The sequence below is a fragment of the Diprion similis genome, chromosome 1 (genome assembly GCF_021155765.1).
Source record: "Diprion similis isolate iyDipSimi1 chromosome 1, iyDipSimi1.1, whole genome shotgun sequence".
NCBI classification, from domain to species: domain Eukaryota; kingdom Metazoa; phylum Arthropoda; class Insecta; order Hymenoptera; family Diprionidae; genus Diprion; species Diprion similis.
Genome location: NC_060105.1, coordinates 11,306,457 through 11,329,224, shown reverse-complemented (window position 1 = coordinate 11,329,224; position 22,768 = coordinate 11,306,457). Strand labels below are relative to the sequence as shown.

At 39.2% G+C, this 22,768-nt stretch overlaps 1 protein-coding gene across 2 annotated transcripts in view; it reads right to left on the bottom strand.

The window, feature by feature from the left end:
- Window positions 1-22,768, bottom strand: part of LOC124409867 (cadherin-99C) — a 108,504-nt gene that overhangs the window by 29,408 nt on the left and 56,328 nt on the right. The window contains exons 1-2 of one of the 2 annotated variants that reach the window (XM_046887796.1): window positions 21,686-21,707; window positions 1,196-1,271 (exon numbers count right to left, since the gene is read on the bottom strand). In XM_046887796.1, the coding sequence (XP_046743752.1) occupies window positions 1,196-1,262 (67 nt within the window). In that variant the 5' untranslated portion in view covers window positions 1,263-1,271; window positions 21,686-21,707. Of the gene's footprint in view, window positions 1-1,195; window positions 1,272-21,685; window positions 21,708-22,768 lie in introns of those variants that run through there. The other variant, XM_046887786.1, reaches the window with a different exon arrangement.

Here is a 22,768-nt window from a genome sequence, read left to right as displayed (position 1 = left end):
AATAAAGACATTATTCCGCAACTTTGTTCGCTGACGTATAAAGCGTCACTTTACGGAACGAAAACTGCCACAAAAAGTGGACTTTTCAATGCCATGTCGTAAAAAAATCATTATTGGGAAGTTTTAGAATGGTTTTCAAGAAATTGGCTTTTCAAAGTATGAGTATGTTCGTTCACCATGATTTACCCAGACAATTCTAACGGTGGACAAGCATCGTTTCATTAACTTTATACTAACTTCATCCTCATTCATCATCAGAAAAAACAGATTCGTTTGCAATATCAGAAGTTCTTTATCGAAGAACAAAATTCTGCGGCTACTCGTGAGGTCGTGAGCAATAGAAGTTACATGTAATCTATATTGTTTATGCCTTCACGGTTCTATGCTGTAGTTTTCGTGCTCACCGACGTCTCGATAAAGGGTTTATACGTTCCCGTTTTACATGTGGCCCGACTAGTCTAATGGTCATGGTGTCAGAGAACTGAACTTTTTACCTCGCAACTTCTTCCCACGGGAATTGTGGCATCTTGCACAACAGAGCTACCTGCTAGAGCAGAAATTGACGGAAACGAAAAGCTCAACGAAGAACACTTGAATAGCTGGAAAAACTTACTGGATTTACAGTTCACCTGCAAGTACGTCGAATTAAGACCTGCAGAGACGTTGCGGGTAGCCGGTGGCACAAAGTACAAATAAAGTAACCGACTTGCAATCTCTGTTGGGATGACGCCTGTATTCAAGAATCTAACTCACGTGAAATGATCAGTGTAGTAACACAGACTCATAAAATATGGTCGTAGACTGCTAAATAAAATTTCATACGTACTTTTGGATCAACTAGAATTGCTTGATTCAACATTATAGCTATGCTGAACTGTAGTTGCAGATTTCAACGGAAATATCAGACCAAATTTGAACTTATTAAAAATAGCAGTGAGATTATCAACGGACTAGTAATTTACTCAAATTTTTATAACCATAAGCACCATGTTTCAAAATGTTCATTGTCTCACGGTGTCAAGTGGATTTTAATTCAAACTAAAAATCTTGCAGGTTACTACCATCAGGAACGCTATCAATGACCATAATTTGTTCTTAAACTTGTGACACATATCACGATATGCTCATCGCGTGAAAGGATGCATGTAGGAATGAATGTGCATGTTACCATGTATGTATAAAGTGCAAAACTCACCAGCCTTGGAAATTACACCCGGTGGCAATTGAACTGCGACCAGGAACCCACACAACCACCAGATCATTGCCCGAGCCTGAAACAAGAGATAAATCATTACATGTCGGACGTAGTGAATGTCTAAGCTAAGGCTCAGGGTCGTGAAACTCGTTTATATACAATATACCAATTTTCTTGCAAAAGCTGACCAAATGTATGTTTAATTTTTACGCCAAGGCATATAACTTGGTCAAGAAAATAGGGATGGGAACCAGAGAGTAAACCTGAACGATGATTTATGTACCAATTATTGTTAGTACCTATAGTAAATTTCTATGTCATGAAAACTCGGTGTCGTAATTTGATGACGAAATAATGATAGATGACGCGACCGACGTTGTGTTTTTTAATACAAATTATTACAGGTACTTTGAGAGAGCAATTAACCCGCGATTACGAAACGTGTTAAATCGGTAGTAAGTTAAGGCTGACTAACTGCGAATTATGTATATTATATACATATAGATAAAATTATTCTGCACCTGTTTAATATTCGTTATACAATCAACCAGTCCCGAGTGCTAAGACATGTGATAGTCGATTGTACGTAATACAGGCGAAAAAGAAAACGATCAAGAAAAAAACCAAAAGACGAAATGCACGAACCAGCTTATCAAGTTGAAAAACCTGTAGTGTCACCTGTTGCAAACATTTGAAAGTGAATGTCTTTATGCATCGGCAGTTACTCAGGCATTCAATGGATTGACAAGTTTAGAGCAGGTACAGTGAAACGCGAGAATTATGTAACCAGACGTTAAAATTTTTAGCTAGATTGTCTGAGGATGCAGTTGCTTGACAAAAGAAATTATCGACACTCGTATGCATCCAAGTAAAGCAATAGCATTTGTTTTTTTACATGAAATAAGTATTTTTCGAAAATTACTTGACTGAATTTGAAAGCTTGAAAGTGTAAACGACGCAATAATGGACAAAGTTTAAAGGGGCTCCAATAACATAGAATAGGATGATCGTGTAAGTGAAATATGACTTAAACGTAGTAGTTTGGTAACTTGCACGTTTTTTATGTCTTTATCAGGAATTTTTTTAAATGGCATAATAAAATTTAATGGTTTTATTTTTTTTAGTCTGTTATTATTGACATATAAATGATAGAAAGAATTTTCGTGGACTTGGTTCTACAAAGTTTTACAACAAAAAACGGTATGTGGCTGGTCCCGGTGATTTCGGCTCTTGAGGACATTCGAAATAAACAAATCGAATTGATTATTAATCTATAGAATTGTTGTTCTCGTTGGAACTAGGATCTTTTTTTTCCATCCCTAACTTTCCAATTTGCAGCCGGATTTGTGCCTAACAAAAATCACTTTTATTTTTCGATGTCCGCCTTTTTGTTATTTTCTGATAAAATTTGATAATCCTAGTTCCGTTTTTTTTTTAGGCATTTACTTTGACCAATAATAACAATAATAAAACGTTGTAAAAACAAGTCCAAAAAATTTTATTTTCTATCATTTAGATGTGAATAAAAGCGTACTAAAAAAATAAAACCATTGAATGTTATTTTCCCATAAAAAAAATTCCCAATAAAGACGTAAAAAAAAGTACAAGTTAACAGACTATTAGCCGCATGAACTACGTTGTAATCTTGTCCATAACGAAAATGGTGAATTTTCATGGAAAAAATAGAACAGCTGAAGCTAGAGCGAGTCACTGATCAAAAACTGAAGAGCACGCAAGCTCTTCTTACATCGTCGATCCTTTCTAATTACAAAGCAAATGAATTCTGCAGCGTAGTTGATGTTATTATACGTACAGCGATTTGAAATTCTATGAGTAGGAATAAGAGGAGGCGGCAGCATTCCGATCACCCAATAAGTAGATAAAACCTTGATTGCCCGTTTGCTTTGCTTCAGCGTAATAACTAATATGGGCCGAAGGGGTGCAGCAGTCATTGACAGAATGCGATCTACAATATTTAGCGAAGTAAGAACCGTTACCTACTTACAACGGCCATTATTTTAAAGCCATACATAACTTGCGGGAATTCGAAAACCCAACTGCGTGTCCGGTGCAAACTGTGGAATTGAAATTTTCTCGACCCTTTTAGACGTTTTGCAGGTCAAAATTGATCCCATGTACAAAAATCGTGCAGCTTCTTCGTCATATTCAACTCAATATTACAACTGACATTTCATTTCCGAATTACAAAAGCTCCAATAAATTTTCCGAACAATTCCTTGATACTGTTTTCGAGTTTGAATTAAAAAATATTCTTGATCGACTTTACAGACGGTAGTGATCAATACGTTAGCTCAGCATGAATAGCTCAACAGGAATAGCTCTTTAGCCGCGTTGAAATCCGAATCGAATTTTATGCGTTGGTGATAATTCAATTAACCGTTTGTGGATAGCTTGAGGCCTTATTTGATGTTTATATAGCTAATAGTTGATTTTATATTTTCTCCGCAAAAATATATGGGTGTTGCGCAATGAAAAGAAGAGTTCGTATGACCAGTATCAATATAAACCAGAAAGCAATTTTTTTGTGGCCATTAAAATGTATGTTTTGAACATGACAGAACATGTGTTTGGTTACTGGATCCAACGCTGTTGTGCTCGGGCGACAAGTTTGTCACCGGGTCGATGCTTCCCCTAGGAACGGGCACCTCAGGTCACCAAAGGGTGGATCCCGTTCCCAAAACCAACCCTAAAAACGCGATCCTTAAAACTACGTGAAATAGAAAGAACTCGACATCCGACCGAGCGCGGGAAGAACGTGGTAATCGCACGCACGGGCAGAAAAGGGAGATTTAGCAGTACGTCCGACCTACTTGGGCCCTCGATTCTAAGTGAATCGCGCGCGCGCGTAAAGTCGGGAGCTGCGCGCGCGCCTTCTAGATCCCGTTTTCGCGCAGCGCGCCACCATGCGGCTGGGTACCCTCAACGTTGCGAAGTACGAACGGATCTGCGAGGTTCGAGAGCGAATAACATGTATAAGCGTCTGTCAGGTGTCATAATGTTGTACTTGGAGATATAATTAATGAATATTGTTAACTTGTTGAACACTAAATATTCATTTGCTGGGGTGATTTGTAAGAATCCAAGTTTTGATTATTGAAGCATAGCAGAAAAAAATCCTCTTCGAATTATATATATGGTATTTTCATCCACCAGCTATCAGTTACAAATGTCACAATGGACACAACGAATTCGGCAGCTATTAAACAAGAAAAAAGAAAGAAGAAACCGATCTACAGTTTGCGAACGAGCAACACCAGCCTCCGATGGCGTTACCTGCATGCTAATGTCACTGATAAAGCTTCGTGGTATATACAAGTTACAGCAAACCAGCGTAACAAGCCAGGATGATGCAGTTAACAGATTCGAGCGTGGGATGTGCGGGTCGAGTCTGATCTCCAGGATCTTGCAGAACGTTGGTAAGAATGAAGATGAAAACAATGTTATCTTGTCCGAGGTCCTGTAAATCTTTCAGCAAGAAGAGCCGAAAGCCATCTGGTTCTCATCACCATACAATGGATCCTCACTCTTTTGCAACGGCGGCAGCTGCTACTGAAATTTCGGACTCTTACTTCTGTGCTTTCCGCGGATTGGTTCCCAGTAATTATCATGACGCCGTAAAAACCCGATTTTCGTTCATCGCGTCACGTGGGGTTCGGCCTGAAATAAAAAGCCAGAAAGACTGAGAACGCTCTTCTCTTCTTCCTCCATTTTCCACTAACTTTGTTTCTATGAAGGGGTTTAACATGTTCCCGAACATTCTAGGGCGTTGGAATTAATAACATTTGTACATTTTTTGCATGTTACAAATATTCGAACAATTCCACTTAAAATCTATTAGCTAAGAAAAAATAAAGTTTTTTTTTGTTTCGGAGGTACTTTGGAGTTATGTCTGAGACTTTTCAAGTCGTTTAAAATTGGGTACATGAAATCCATGAAACATTGCAAATTTAATTGATTGATATCCTGTGAAATCTTTATGAGTGATTGAAGATTTCTTAACACGATCTAATGAAAATGATTTATAAACTTTAGAAATCACGTGAATTATGAAAAGTTTTCGAAGTCAAAATTCGAATCATGGAATTAAGCAAAATTTCAACATTATAGGTATATATAATATGCAAATATAACTAATATTAGCTCTGTGAAATCTTTCGAGTCTGTTGAAAATCAGTGCCTAAACGCGAACTGATTTACGGTTCGCCTGTCGTGTGGGACTAAATCTCATCAGCAACCGCTTCTACAGATACCATCATACGATGCCTATTGGGACCGCACGTCCCGTTATGCAATTCGACTGAGAGGCTTCGGTATAGTAAATGAAATGCAAGAGAAACGGGACTGCAGTTGGTAATTAACTGGTGCAAATGCTTTCTCCACTGCCACAGCAAGTGTTGAGTTGACGAGCACGCGCATGGCCTCGACACCCTGATGAAAAGCATTCAGCTATGCACCGGCAACTCTAAAGTGGATGTGGCTCTGATTACCCGCATCGGTGGCTGAGGGTCAATTAGAAGCGGAATCGTACATAGGCAGACAGTTATAATTTTAATGGTGGGTTAGATAGGGCAATAGGTGAGTACTGTTGCCTCGAGTTTCAGATTGTATGTTGCTTTCTAATCAGCTCCTGCACCACCATAATGAGGAACGGCGTTTATTTGACTTTTATGGTACATGCAGATACTGCAATAGGGATTACGTTACTTCTAGATATCTTTCACACTCGTTACTGTAACAATGCTGTTACACCTACATCCGTATACTCACCACAAGTAGGATTATGCAGAGGTCTCTAATTTATTACGTCACACATCCGCAGTCGTAGTTCACATTAATAGTTAGCTGGTACGCGATGAAGTGTCCACTTTTTAATCATTGGCATCGTATTGTCACATTTTTTTATCCTTGTCTTCTCGTGGATTTAATATTTGTTTCAGGGGTATCAGTCTCAAATTCGTGTTCAGAGATTTAGGGTTTTGGTACACGGATATACGGTTCAATTTTATTTCCATGAATTTGGGCTAATCATGGGAGATAGAAGGATGAAAAAAAAACTTTTTATCGCAACTCGACTATTAAAGAGCGACTTTTTGTGCGTCTTACTTGATGGTAAAGTGAATACATCATGTCATTTCATGCAATGAACTTTCAGTATTGTCAGATAGACTTTGGAACGGCGTGCTGATGGGAGAAATGATTCAGATATTTTTACAGAAGATTGTACGAACCGTTCCGTTTGCATTTGTCATCTTCTGTACAAGGACAAAAGAATCAACCGTCACGTGACAAGTAATAATTGGCATGACAACCTGATACAGTATCAACTACATCCTGACAACATATGGAACAAATGATTGGGTGGAATGTTCATACTGTAACTTAATCTCATTTATCTAAAAAAAAATTCAATAATTACACGAAATTTTTGATACATTGATCCTGACTGGACGGTGAATAACCTCAAACCAGTGACGCAAGCTTGACTCTATCGGAAAAGCACGTGCAGAAAATTTTAGCAAGCAAACTTTCCTTATTTTCATCATGATAAGGTTGTCGGTGATTTCCTACTATAATTCGTATCTAGTAGTTGATTAAGTGAGAGGGCCGTTTGAGTGAAAATGGCAATTTATCATCAGAATTAACAATTCATAATGACGAAGCAGAAACTGATAACCACTATTGAATTGTTGGATCGTACGTTTGACCGCAGTTACAAAGCCTTTTGTACAGATACAAGAATAAAAAATATGCCGTGCCGTTAGTCGGTAAACTGTGAGAGCTTAATTGAAAAAAGTGAAGATGAATGGAATGCGATTTCAGTTCGAAATAATTCCCGCGATTGTTAACCGACAATTGTCTTTCAACAAAAACTCCGGAAGACGTAGTGACGTCATACGATTCGTTAATCTTTACTCACTATTACGCTACATCGTGCAATTAGCAGCCAGGTATACGATTTGACTGTTTTCCCACCACCTGCCACAACTAGGACGCAATAAGAATCTTATTTGAATCTCGTAATTGGCAACAATGGCCCACTTTGCATCTCGTTATACTTTCAGCAGTCTGTTGCAATAGACCGGTAAGATCGTTAAGTGACGGGTGAAATAAGAAAAGATAATTGTAGCCTGAAACGTACTCGCGTAGTGAACAGCTGTCGCTTTCGAGAAAAGAAAAAAAAAAGATATTGCACAGCTTAGCATCAATGGCGGTTGTATCTATAGCGTGAAAATACAACTTTGTATTATCCATTTCTTGGTAGCCTGTCGAAGGAGACATTATAAACAGTATAATATATGAGATCTAGCGAACCGCGCAGATACAAGGAGTGAAGGTTGAGCTCGAGGTTCCGACCGTAGTTATAGATTATACCTGTATATATACAAGAGTGAGATAAGTTGGTACTCGGGTCACGCGAAGTAGAAGAAAGTGACAGCCACCGCCGAAGGGTCGTCACCCCTGATCTACGATCTCGTGACCAGTTGATTTTTTTCATTTTTGCTCTCTGTGATCTAGCCCCACCTATATATAAGCACGAAGCAGGCTACGTTGTATTTGAAGTCTTTGATACCGATATTTAAGATGGTTTTAGAAGCCATGATACACGACGTGTGGGAAACCCTTTTCAAGACTTCGATGTTTACCAATGTGAAGTGTGATTAAATGTAAAAATAAGAACCTTTGATCATGAGTGATTGGACTCTTGTAGAATTTGCGAGATCAGCTAGGAATAGGTTTGAGCAGACTAGGCTTAGTAGCAAGTTTTCTGTTTCCATGTAATTCCATTTTTTTTACTAGTCAAAGTGTCTTTCGTCATCAAAGGCAATCGTTATTGACGTGACGATGATTAAACAATTCGTCTCGTGGAGACAAATGTCAAAGAACACGTTGCCGGTTACACTAAATTGTTAGAAGCCTTGATAACGTGCTGTGACGGATAATCATTATCCTATCGCAAATTATATCATGTTGCAGAGAGTTCGGAGGGTGATGAGTGATCATGTTTAATATACTTCACAGCAATCTAAGAATGCTACGATTGTTAACTAACTGCTATTCACTTCATTTGCTTTTAAAAAAAGGTTGACGGGACTAAGAAACGTTCGGTTGGAAGAAAAGAAAGAACTCAGTCGATTTATAAACGTTAATTACAAAAGTAGAAACATTGGTGAACCGAAATAGTGCAGCAAGAAGAAATTGATTGTTTCTGTTGAACAAAGTGTTCAGTAGAATATAAATACCAGCCTCAGACGTTCTCGATCTGACTGAATAATTTGAATAGTCACGTACGCCACTCATGCAAATAATAGAGGTTTCATCTCGTCAGCTGATTGACGGGTAGCAATTAGCTATCATAGGGATGAAAGAGTAATCCACTGAAGTCAACAAGGAGTCAATCTCGCTAATATAATCGCAACATCGTGATCGCCGACGGGAGAAATGAGTTGCCTTTACCGCCATATTTCCACGCTTCGAAGCGGCAAAGACAGTTAAAGTTTATACAGTTATAGTTAAATACTTAAACTAAAAATGATGTTGCGTGATCTCTCTTTATATGAATGATCTGCTAACATAAAATTGAGACACTTCTACAATCGCTGCTAAAACAATCAAATTTGATACAATAAAGGACCATCTCAATTAACAGACTAAAATGAACCGCGAATTTGAGAAATTGGATAAATGCCAGACCATTTTCAACACATGATAATTCGTCGCAATTAGCCAGCTTGCAATGCAAAGCCGCTCAAACTGCCGGATATTGTGATTCGCAAGTGGCACAACAAGCAGTCTGCGGTTCTTTGGTCGTTTCCCAGCTCGGCCAGAGCTTACAGACTCGGCATTCCCGCGACGTCGTAGGTTACAATGGTGAATTACTTCACTTTCTACATAATCTGCCTTATTAATCTTTAAAGTTGGCATATATCTTGGGGCGTGAGCCGCACGTTATCTGAGTCGGAAGCCGATTCAGTCCTGCGCCGAGCAGCGGTGAGACGAGGTGATACGTAGAACATGTCTGACATTTTATACTTGTACCCATTTCTCCTGAAGCTCTAAGGTTTCATGCACTCGAGACAATAATTGGTAATTAGCAGCCGGAAAAGAGTTGTGCCTTGATTATCGTCAATCTCAGCAGAGTTCGTTACCCTCTACGTAGAAACTGTCCTACTCAAGCTCATTTCTCACCTGCAATAAACACGCATGCGTTGGTGTCTTGCCGGGAAAAATTAGTGTAAGTGTATAAACGATGACGCAGTTATTCTGGTTTCGAAAACTTCGATATTCACTGTTCTCTATGCGTGTCCAATAGCGAATAAAGAAAAATCTCGAGCAGCCAAAACAGCTATTTGCTAAATTAGGGGATATAAACGAAGAACACAATTATGAAGTTGAAAATTGGCGTGGGAACTAGCGCGAACACGAGCTGGCTGAGTGGCTGAACCCACAGACGCTGGACTCACGTCATAGTCGGCCACATCCCCTATGGTGGTGCAGTGGTCAGCTAACATCGGCGTGAGACCAAGCGGCCTTTGACGTGACTTATGCGTCCATTTGCTGAAGGTACGCAGATGGTAATTGCAGAATATTGGTTAGAGGGCAAAACCGAAAGGCCGAACCCCGTGAGAGGCGGCGAAGGGGAGAATGGAGAGAGGAAAAATGATATTGGAAGCAATGAACGAGCCAAAGACTGGCACAGACGAAGAAACGCGAGATGCTGGAACTGGCGCAGCGTGTCACGTGGTTTACGGGGAGGAAGTCTCAGAGATCATTCGTGGGCATCGTGAATGCGATCAGGCTTGTCTTACTCTGGCTCACCTCAGGTTACCTTGTCCAGTCTGCATTACCGCATCTTGCCTAACCCATGATGGTCGCAGTCAGCCGTGACCATCACGGCAGCTGCATACAATACTGCCTGGGACTGCAGACTGCAGGAGGAGATAATAGAGCGAGCAGTGCACCGACCGATTCGAAAACGGTTGAGATGCTCTCGCGTAGAGATGCACCTGTCCAACTGCAGGTTGCGGGCAAGACAAGGGCTTGGCGTTACTCTTTTTAGTTTATTGTATGGTGCGATAGTGTGACGTACATTAATTAAGCGATATCTTTGGAATATGGTGATATTTCGATTTCATCACCACTGTATCTTTCCTTGATTAAACTTTGTTTTTATAATTGTCAGTTTTTGATTTTCCCATCAAAGTCTGATTCTCAAGTTTCAAAATAGTGATAGCTTTCGATTTTTCATAAAAATGTTTAAAACGTAAGAAACAAGTTTTTTTTCTTTCATATCCAAACAAACTGGTACTAGGGACTGTCCACGAACTACGTAGCTTTATGTTGAACACTTTTTAACATTAAAAAAAAAAAAAAGCTCTTTTTAAATTCTTATTACTCTGTAAGACATCCGACGGAAAAAATGGTGCCACGCATGCTAATCAATATTAGCAGGAAAAGAATTGTTCTCATATTTTTCTTGATAGTCAAGCTGAGGTTCCACTCATGTATCCATTTCAAGTTGGATGTATCTAATCATGGAGCTTTTGCAAATAATAGGTGGTCGTGGTGAACGACTGGGGACGGGGTTGAAATTCTGAGACTGAAAAGGTACCAAAATGCCGGATTTTGAATATTTCGGTGGAGACACTTAGTGTAAAAAAATCGAACTTTGATGAAACATCGAAGTTTCGAATGGTCCGAAATTCGATGCTCAAAGTTCCGGAAGGGCAAAATTCCGAAAGGATAATATGCCGAAAGGACGTAATTCCGACTAGTCGAAGTTCCGAAAGTGCGAAAATGAGAAAATCTAGAAATTTGAAACATTCGGAACTTTAACCCCGCCCCAAACAAACGTTGCAATTGCAGTAAAAAAATTCCTGCACAGATAGAGATTTGCATTTGATTTCAACCTTTGTTCCTGAGGTAGACGAGCCACTTAAAACTGGCTGTAGCTATCAGGCTAACAAATCACACAAGAACTATTATTTCGAAAGTTCTTAAAACAAACAACAGACAAGAAGTCTGAGTGTCAGGTTAAAACTCACATCATGGTTATCCGTTTTCGTTCATAGTCGATCCGCCGCCGTGGAGCCGGAAAAACAGTAATTTTTTATCATAGCGCCGTCGTTCACCAGCTCACAATCAGCAATCTCACTTTATTCAGGATATTTATTGCTCGTTGTAAAACGGATCGGTATAGGTAAGCAAACACTTTGTAATCCGCGGTGAAACGTTACTCAAGAAAACTGCAGCCAATGATCGAATTATCGATAAGATTTTAGCAGCATTCAGAGGATTTATTTATCAAGTTTCGCCCTTTTCAGTTCTCTACGGACAATAATCACGGATCGGTAAAAGACTCTGTAATAACCAGACTGGCTAGTAGAAATTATTCGTAAGAATTTAAACTCGAGAAAGTTGAATGCCTGCAATTTAGATTGAGAAACAGTTTCTTAAGCTACTGATAAACTGAGGAATACGTAGCATCAAATCTCTTAGGATTACATTAGGCTACAAATATTCGGAGCGCATCACGTTTATTTGACGTTATGATCGATGAATCTAACTCTTACGGTATTATCCTATCGTCAAACTTTTGTACGGTGTAGCAGACGTATGGGATGGTACGGATACAATGAAGTTTAATCAATCACTGTATATGTAAGCCGTGTGCTTTTTCAACCTATTCTTGTATCATTCAAACGTAAGAGTTTATCCCAGTTACGGCCGAGTGAGAAGGTCCTCGTGAAGATCGAACTTTGGGATCTAATCAGTTGAAAAGTGGAACTGAAGTATTTGTAGCATTAAAATATTATTTCGTAATTAGTGAATAGTAGAGGTTGATGAGATAAATCGTAAGTGCAGGAAACACAACTCCGTGAAAGTCATTCAAATAAAGTTGCAAGATAATGATTTCTTTAATATTCTATTACAGTTTGTTACGAACTTCAACTCCGAAATTACTCGACTTTTATGCATCCTCAGGATTTCTTGAGAGATTTTTTACACTCGCAGTCTACAAGCCTTTCCCTCAACCACATGCAGTGCAAAATAGATCCGTAAATACATAATGTACACACTTATGAACGGTTTGTAAAACATTATAGAGTAGGAATGCGGATACGATACATGTGCATTGTAGTTTAGAGTAGGTACTCATTTCAATGAAAGACGAAAGAATGTTTTTCAAGCTTTACAATAAATCCCATAAACTATGAAAGATCTGATTTTTTTGTACAATTAATCAGTTCCGTAAAATTCAAAAACTTTTTATATGTGCAGTAATAAAAATCGTTTTCGAATTTTCTATTGACCTCATATTTCGAGTAATTAGTTAATTAATGACCATTAGGCTAGAAATAATTAACTGAAATTGCACCAGCTAACAATGTACGATAACAATAAAACGGAACAAACGCCTGAACGCCATTACTAAACGGAATCGGACTGCAGTGGTTAGAACAGCTTGAGAACTGTTAGAGATCTCAGGATTTCGACTGAGTAAACCGAGGTGACAGGAAAATTAATCAATCCTTTCTAAAATGTAACCTTAAAGATCACAGATGTGTATAAAATTCACTGTAATTTCCAAAAAAAAAACATTTTTCAATGAGTAAGTGATGAGATGCAAGTGACGTCTCGGGATTTCGAGCATGAGAAATAGTTCATCGAGCATTAGACTATTCGACAATTTGGAACTCTATGAATTCATCCTAGAAAACCAGAGTCCATGGAGTCCATCACTCGACATCAATTTCAATATTTTATTTAACTTTCAACTCCAGGTAAATATTCTATGGGCATTAAATAATATTGCATTTCGTGATTTATGTAGATAAAGTATCAGATTTTCGACGAAACGCGCCATGTTTCGATATCTTCTTTATTAAAATTTCACAGGATTACACTACACAACAAGTTCGTATTCACTGATTTTTCCAAGTATTGGCCCGTTTCTATTCCAGTTTCCCAAATGTCGCCGCTTAAAATTATATCAAACGAAGTTACAAGTAAGTTGCTGTATTTAAAGTAGATCGTTTTACGACGCATTTAGCGCGACTCCAACTGACAATAGATCCTTAAGCTATTTCACAGAACGCCATAACTCAATACGTTCATGCAACTCGTAATAAGCACTTTGAATAACGGCTTTTAAGATTTCTTACAAGCTGCACGAACCACTGACCAGACTCCATTCTTGATTCAAGCCATTTAAGACTGTATTTTGAATGCAAAATATTTTTCTTACATTAGATCTCGAGCTAATGGCATGCGCACAATGTTGATGAAAAGTTTTTCTCTCTCGAAGGTTTTCCACAGCTCATAGATTCCCGTATGGAATTCACAGGAAAGTTATGCACGTAACGTTACTCGAAAGTTTCCATTTCAGAGTCTTGTAACGATTTTACGCTTCACGTGTCACGGCGCAGGTACTTTTTACTTAAAGTATTCACCGAACTAACCGTTCACATTACTCGAGTACAATACGCAATCGGATCCTTCATACAGTAATCGATACCTCCAAAATGCTTAAGTACTGTTACCAGCCTCAGAGTTTAAACAGTTTTTCAATGGTTCATGATGCTTTTTATTTGCCGTAAGTATTACAGCCGAACAAGATGCGACTAGTCATGCTTGGCTTGATGAATGACTGTGTTTTCATAACCAGTTGTGCTACGGTATAGACATGCTGGTTAGATTACACGATTCACTAACTCAGTGTAATAACAATTACGTATCGCATCTTCACTTGAAAAAGTTCTGCACGCACAAAAGTCCATAAGCATGAATGAAATAAGAGCCCTTCACAAGTAAGACTTCCGGGATCAAGCTCAAATTTACTCCTGCATTAGCAAATGGTACGCGTGTAGATACACGTTTTATGTCGCGATGAAATACCGATCATTGGCATTGCATGATATTATTCATACAACGGTAATAAATAAAAGAGCCCACGAACCGCGGAAGTCAATGATATACAGATAACTTGCGGGCTTGTGCGCAGTGTGCCGTGATGGAGACGACGCCATTGATATTCATGTACGTAATTCTCTGGGTATGTGTACATAGATATGGGAACGTAGTACCCGTAGAGTAGTTGAAGTGGAGTGCAACGTGCCCCCGAACGTTGTGCAAGTCTTGGATGGTTTATGCGCTCGACAACGGAATGCGATTCCAAACATGATTCATTGCGCGAAGGGATGATTTTCGTGCATTGGCAGCGATATGTGGCTGGAACTGTTTGAAAAATGAAAAACTATGGAATTTGTTCCTGTTTCGCGAGCAGTAATTATTGTGCACTTCAACATCTGGTTGTCAGTTGGTGATAAGAGTATCCAACAGCTCTAGGCGAGGGAAAAATTGAGAGGTACTTGAGTGAGAAAGCAGAACAAAGTCGTGACTCATGCGGTATCGATAATGGTGAAAGTGCTCTACCGGACGGCAGCGGCCAATAAGTCACGGTGAACGGACTGGCAGAATTCGAGATTGATCGAAACGTGTCGGAATCCAAAGAAATAAAACGATCGCGTGCAAAATAACGAAAAACTGAGCTCAGCCACGAGATCGTGTGATGAATGTTAACAATGTGCAGGTAGTCACTGCTCGTTATAGGTATCGGTTCACGTACGTGTCAGGGTAATTGTATTCACTGAGCGATTGAACTCTTGGCAAAATCGATATACGTTATACGGGGCCTTCCCCGTGAAATTGGACAAGACTTTAGAGTCGAATTTTTGATTCGCTTCATTTTTATTTTTTTAAATTTGAAGTACCAACAAGGATTTTTCAGACGAAGAAGAAACCTATGTATTTGGTTAACAATGACAGAGACTTGTGCGATTTCCATGTACATAGCAAAGATGTTTAGTGCAGTTTTGGTGCCTGTATTACACTTAATAATAGTGAATCAGCGTGTTAATATCGTGACCATACCATGCGAATTGATATGGAAATACCGTGGAGTATGTTTATGCATTACATGCTTTTAAACCCGTGTCGTTGGAACCAATTAGCATTGGAACAGATGCACCAAGCGCCATGTGGATTTTATCACAATATTTAACGAGGAAACTAGTTCTTAGTGCTTCATCGAATTTTTTACGTGCTAATAAAAATCAGTGTGCTAGATTTCTGCAGCACCTTTTTATTTTGTATCGTTCTTCTTGGTCAGGGTACGGATAAGCATCGTGGATAAAAAGATGCCTGGTTAATCAAGTGGACATTTTGATGCATGGATGATTTGTACTTCTTCTAGAAAGAATCTATAGTACTATCAAAAATCGATTGAAAAGCAAACATATTGCAGGCAATTAATAAAGATATTTCTGCAGTTCAGCGCAAAGAAATATTTTCTCACTCTTATACGCATGAGTACAATGAAGTGACTTGCAACACGGAAATTCACTTGGGTCTGCGCTTGGCATGCATGTGATTTTTTATTTCGCATGCTACGTTAAGAAGTCGAGCAAATCACACCTGCGCCAGGTCAATCGTGGAATGTGGTATAGGCACGCAAACCAATCCAGGCCAACGCTGAAGGTGCAAGATCTCACGGTTTAACCGAAAAATATACACTGAGTCACGCTCTCTCACCAAACAGGCTCTACAGCTTGGCATTACGTTTTCCCAAACTGTATGCCGTCAGTTACGGTTAGATCTTACCTTTCCGAGTCTTTCTGTAAATCTTATGCGGTAAGCTCGGTACACGTTGATCATGTAGCTAGCTTTATGGAACTTTGACACGGTGAATTCAGCGTCAAGGTTCTTACCGAAGAACAAGTTGGATGAAATGCGGTTGTGGTATCATTGAAAACCATGCGATGTTTTGTCCAATGACCACGTAAGAGAAGCATACAAGCGGAAGCAATTTATTGGCCACAAAAGAAGAATATTATATAGCTACATGCGTCGTTATACGTGCAGCTGCTGTTTCTTTCATCGAAAATTTTGCGAGGTAAGAATTCCATTGTGCCGATAAACTTGAATGTAAAGTAAAAGGTTACGTGACTGTATCAATTGCGGTGTGTGAATTCTGTGCAAATGATGAAAAATCACTTCTGTAAATTGTTTTTGTTTTTTCATCATGAAAATTCTTATGGACTACGGACTCGTGCATCTTCTTAAGTTTACGTATGCAGGAGTTGAGGTATCGGTGAACATGGATGAGGTTTAAAAGCACGTGGATGCATTACAGAGTTGCCTATGTGTCATCGCCACATTAAGTCTTGTGAAACCATCCGATTCCGTTACCTTGAGAACCGTTTCCAGTGGAAAGTAGACACGGAAACTTTTGACACCTGAACGGACGAAGGTCTACATCCGTGATAATTAAACGATACATAACTCCGTTAGGCGCAAGTTCAAGGATTTTTTTAACAGCTTACAATGTATGTTGCATAAAATATCGATCCTGCTTAGATTTGAGTATAACACACATGTGTTAAGAGAAATATGAACGGTTTGGTGAGCTTCCGGGCGACCACATCCAGCAAGAATGCGAAGAGACTATCACGTATCTTACGGTACGACGTGCATCACATGCCTAGTTTACAACTTCGCTTTATTTATTGTCTTAAAAGTCTTACCCCGTAAAGGAACGCTTCAAAACTGCGATGGAAGCCCAAGTCGTATCTCTCTTTTTCTCAGATAATGGGACGAGAGTGCGAGCTCTCAATGTTAATGATGTTGCCTAAAGTGGAAAGAAACATGACCGTAATATCTCGCGCGAAGTTACATTATACGTTCCCGGAAACATTCCGCTATGCCCTCTTCCACGGTAAAGGACGCCTGATAACGGCACAACGAACTTGTGTAGTTACAATACTTTGCACGTTGACTGCAGTAAAAGGTAGAGCAGTACTGATTGTTGCGATTTCAAGATTAAACTAATCGTTCAACCGATTTGAACGTTGGTTTCTGAAAAACAATACACAGAACAAAATATCGATTAATAACATTCGTAAGAAACAACCACCGCTGTTACCTGATTTCTCTATTTGAACAATTGCAGATGAATCCAGCACGTCCACGTTGCTTTCAGATCTCAGTTAAGTCTAATCCTTTTGAACACGAATTTCATCTGCCATTAGACTTATTAAGCGGGGTGAAACCACCCTCCAAAGCAAGGCATGTCAAGGGTTGACTTGACATCTTTTTTATTATAAGTTGAGAAAATTACATTTTTCATTTCTGGTTATGAGAAAACTTTTCCAGTTGAATCGGTTAAAAGATATTACGTTCTTGTGGGTGAAACTGCCAAATCGCCTCTTGACATGCCTTACTTTGAAGGGTGGTTGCGCCCCCGTAAAGTCTTTAATGGCAGATAAAAAGAATACGTATCGCTTAGTTTTTAGTCCATTACAACATATTACAATAGAAATCAAATCGGAGAAATCGACCTGCGATACCTTTCTTGTCAATCACATTTAAAAGGGTTGAGAGATCGTGCAGTTACGCGTTACGATAATGTATATATGATATCCGTCGGATACAGATTCCAGTAATATGACCAGATGTGAATGGATTTAGGTACATCTAAGGTGCATAAATCCTTGCCATGAACAAGGGTAAACTAGCCACCTCAGTTATAAATCAAGTGGTTCATAAAAATTCAAAGTCCAACGTATGAAGCATGCATTATGGGATGACTAGTTGTTGCAAAATGAATTTAAATTTTGTGCCAATTTCGGCGTGAGTTTGAGCAAACAGTTATTTCTTATTTTCTGGTACAGCAAGCGAGATCCCCGCATCTAGTTCAGAATCTTCGCTCTCATCCGTATGCATTTATATAAATACATGTATACTTGCACACTGCACTTTCGCGATGGCATCTTCCGTGTGCGGATATAAGGTCAAGAGATTTTCTAGCACGGTAAACGACAAAAGCTTAGCTCACTAGACTCTGTTTGATTTGCTTTTGCGTTTCCGCAATTCAATTCTTACCACCTGCACTGATTCTGATGATTCCTTTTTGTGCGGGTATCAATAACTACCTCACACGTAGAAAAAAAGGTCGTAATGGTCAAAATTTGATCCTGACAACGGAATTTCAGGGTTCATATACATACAAACAAACATTATTTTTATACAACCAAAAGGTTTAGTTGATTTTATAGTGCGCAGGAAACAAGACGTTTAAGTAATGTCTGAGAAAAGGATTGGCACCATAATATTACAGATTCTGTTACGATTGCAAATTCAAATTTCGACCTAAAAATTACAAACTTCACACTTCGTTTCGTTATTGTAAGCTCAGTTTCGTAATCAGCGTTGCGACAATCTTTTAGAAAAAAGATTTTCTAATAACTGCTCTTCCATTATCTCCCATTCCTCAGAAGTCTGGAGACAATAATGAGCTATCATTTCTAATACCTTGACGATTATTGCCACGAAATGATGAAATACGTACTTCATAGAAATTCGAAAACGTGTACCAGCAAGGTGGCAAAGAATTATTCAAGGTCTTACTTTAATGCTTTCTTTCAACAGTCTAATCGCAAGCAGATTCATATAAAAAGAATTAGGGTATCGTATTATTTTCGAGAAGGGAAAATTCATTTCAAATCTGTAATAATCGATACCACTTGTATTTCCTATTCCTCTCGATTAATTTGCTGATTTTTTACACCCACTTCCTGATTACCTAATTATTTCGGTCACGCATTACTCATCACGGGGTTGTTCCGTGGTTTCAGCCAGTGATATTAATCGCACGTCACACTGTATTAGTAATAGCCAGTCCGGCATTGATTAAAATAGCAATTAGCACCGCAAGCATTATGCTGCGAGTAATTTCGCACACCAGCTCAACTCAGTTCGGCACCCAGTTGCAGATAGTTTCAGGGCTTTGCCAACTACACGACTGCAATTGTGCAACGGGCCCACGTCACATTTGCACTCGAGTTCGCATCGTTGGTCATCGCTTCGAGCGAACGTTTTATGGAAGCAATTGCTGATCGTTCACGCGCACTTCATGGCCGAAATGATTACTCGAGCACCAGTAACGAGAACTTGAAATCTGGTGTCCTGGTCACGGCAGCCTTGACATCTATAACTGTTTGGTGGTCATTTCTGCTGCCAATTTATTCCGCGATATGATAGCCAGAAAATCGAGGATCATTGAGGTAATCACGTTATGCAATTAGCACTGATAGGTTCTGTGAATTTTTTTCAATTACCATGGTACTTTCATTGTCTGTTACACTAACAACGTTAAGAATTTAACTTCAGTTCTGAATGGCGTAACGATTCTCTAACAATGATGCAAACATTCTTCAAAATTCAATTTTGACATTAGTTTGAGTGAAAATGAACGAGTAAACTGATCCGAGGTTCATCTAATTCATATTATTCATACACATGAAAAAGGTGCAGATAAATATTTGTCACCGTTTATGCTACGTGTAGAAAGTAAAATCAGAGCTCAATTTTCTCAGGTAGGTATAATCATTTTTCACCATAATATAACACGTTTTAAGGCGTGTCATTGTCGAGCCATTTACTATATTCAAAGCGTGAAAGCAAAAAGCGGTGATCTCGCAGCCAGTAAACGAGGTTATTCAACGCGTCAACTCGTAATTATGGTTACCAGACTACATCGTAAGCCAATTAACTTGTCACAGACGTGATTTTCGAATGAAAATACACGTCAGATACACATATGCAAGCTTTTTAAAACTAGGTACTAGGTTTAAGTACAGATTATAACTGCGTCGTGAGAGCGTTGAATAAAATGGTAAAGTATCTTGCAAGGTCGAGATATCGCGACGCAGAAAAAGCTCTCTCAAAATGCTAAGAATTCACGAAACGATCAGAGGTTCCACCGCGAAGCTATCTGCGTCAGGTAAACGATACGTTTTTGAAGTCTTGAGCCCACCATCGAACAACGGTTTGTACTTAAGGTGCTTATAAAGACCCGTTGTACACCGCGAAAACGCGGGGAAGCAAAACTCCTATACCGCTCAAGCGATCAGAGTAAAACTTGGGCAATTAATGCCTTATTTTGGCAAAAAGTGGAGCGTTTTTTTACTTTTTCAAAATTTGGAAAAAAATTTTACAGGCAGGTTACCACCCACAGAAATTGGCCAAATTTTCACAGTTACACTGAATGGATCGAACTATCCGGTATGATGCCACTCGGCGGTGATGAAACACACATTTTGAGTCCAGTCCGATGAGATTTGATGGTGAAATGATGAAATGGCAGCTGGTCTGGTTTTCGATTACGAAGTACCCCGAAATCTCATTTTGATGAAATTCGTTACCGACCTTTCATGCCTGTCGGTAATTTTTTACTAACATTACACGCATACATTACCGGCATGCGTGTAATGTCGGTAACAAATGTCGCCAAAATGAGATTTCGGTGTACTTCGTAATCGAAAACCAGATCAGCTGCCATTTCGTCATTTCACCATCAAATCTCATGGGACTGGGCTCAAAGTGTGTGTTTCATCACCGCCGAGTGGCATCATACCGCATAGGTCGATCCATTCAGTGTAACTGTGAAAATTTATTCAATTTTTGTGAGTGGTAACCAATCTGTAAAATTTCTTTCAAAATTTTGAAAAAGTAAAAAGACGCTCCACTTTTTCCCAAAATAAGGCATTAACTGCCCAAGTTTAACTCTGATCGTTTGAGTGGTATAAGAGTTTTGCATCCCCGCGTTTTCGAGGTGTACAACGGGTCTTTATATACACCTTAAAGCCGAAAAGAAGCTTTACCAGAACTACGTCCAGGCCTGAAAATGACCAATATTGATCCAAGCTTCCTGATCGTGAGTTCAAGTTAGACGTGATCATTCCACGTGAAAATCGACATATTCTCCACAGCTGAAGTTCAGATGCGTTTATACACGATGCAATCGACATGCAGTCGTGACGGTTAGCAGCTGCAGCCGAAAAGCCGGTTTCCTTTCTTCTAACAGATTTGTTGAACGGGAAATAAAAGACCCCTGGGGAAATGCATTTTATTGGAGTTGTATCTAGAAATACCACAACTATACGTGTGTAACTTGTTATTTATACGTGAGAGTCTACGACTCCTGCGGGGGGCAAGCAGTAAATTTTATACGAAAAAGGGGAGCCACGATGCATCGAATAAGAAAGTCAAGACAATAGCTGAGGTTTCGATTTGGTCGTCGGAAATGCACCACTAAAAACTCGAACAGAGAAACTCCGGGCACTACGAGACACTCGTGAGACCGAAATTTACGTGGGTTCCATTGTAAATAATGCCCAAATGGCATTCGAACGGTCCAACTCTGCGGACCCATATGGATTAATGTAATATAAAGCACATATATCTCATGGAGAGAATGGAGAAAATAGGATTGATACTATGATCAAAGAACCATCTGCTTGTTTCGTATCCGTCGAATCTGATGCCTGCGTTTATCAATCGTGATATTCCATTTATATATAGATATTTTTTTGATATTCCAATTTCGAATAAATTTCGGTATACACTTACACGTTAGGAGGATCAAGCTAAGTCGTGGAAAAAGTCGAACTGGAATAACGTACCTGAAACAGAAAACAATCATTTCTTACAAAACCTTGGAAATCGAAGCATATGGTTGATTCCATTTGCAATCTGAAGACTAAATCCTAGCTGGCGGGGTTACGTCAGTCACGCAGCACCAATTACTATAATAATGACTATACGGACGATGATTACCGTGGAAAACGAGTCTGCAGAAAACGTGGAAATAAACGATGCTGTGGCGCTGGTATAGGTCAGTATAGAGTACAATTCCTTGGTGGATGATGTAGTAGTTCGAATGCAGTTTTTGTTCCAGATAAAATATCAAATACAGAGTATTCTTGAGATTAGAGTTGTAACATGGCGACTAAAGACCTCTGCATTACCACGTATGTCATGCAATGTGACATGGTGACATAATGTAAACGAACGTTACAAGAAAATCATTAGTCTACGATGTATCATAAGATAAAGCAGTTTCCCAAAGCTTGTTGAAAATATAATGACTTGTGGAAACCCGGGGCGAAAACATCGTTAGGAAATTTCCACTAACAAGTTTGACGTGCGATTCCCCTAATATTTGACTTTCTGTTTGATGTTAAAAGTGACACGAAAAGATGGAAGAAAAACCAAAAGATGCAACGTGCTATCATCAAAAAGAGATAGATGTGTGGTATCTTAAGATGCGATACGTGCATGGCATTGATATTATAACCACATAATGCATCAACCGTTCGAGTAAGAATGTGTTCCGGGAATTGCGGATATTCTGTGATCAAGTGGCACTTGATCAACTATCGATTATATATCAGAGGTCTTGGCATGCTTCCCTATACACGTCCCTAATGCAATTATCGCAATATGCACGTTGCAGTGGGCGAACGCACGTGCACATTGCGGACGAATGGATTAACTGCTCTAATTTCCCAACTAAACGTCATGGTTGAGAAGAGAACTCGTTGCAAGTGTTGAGCAGATGTAATTCGTTGCAGATTAAAGCGGTACAGAGACAGTGTGGGCTCCGGCATATTGCAGTTTTTGCAAAAATTCAACATACTCGTTAGAAAGTAG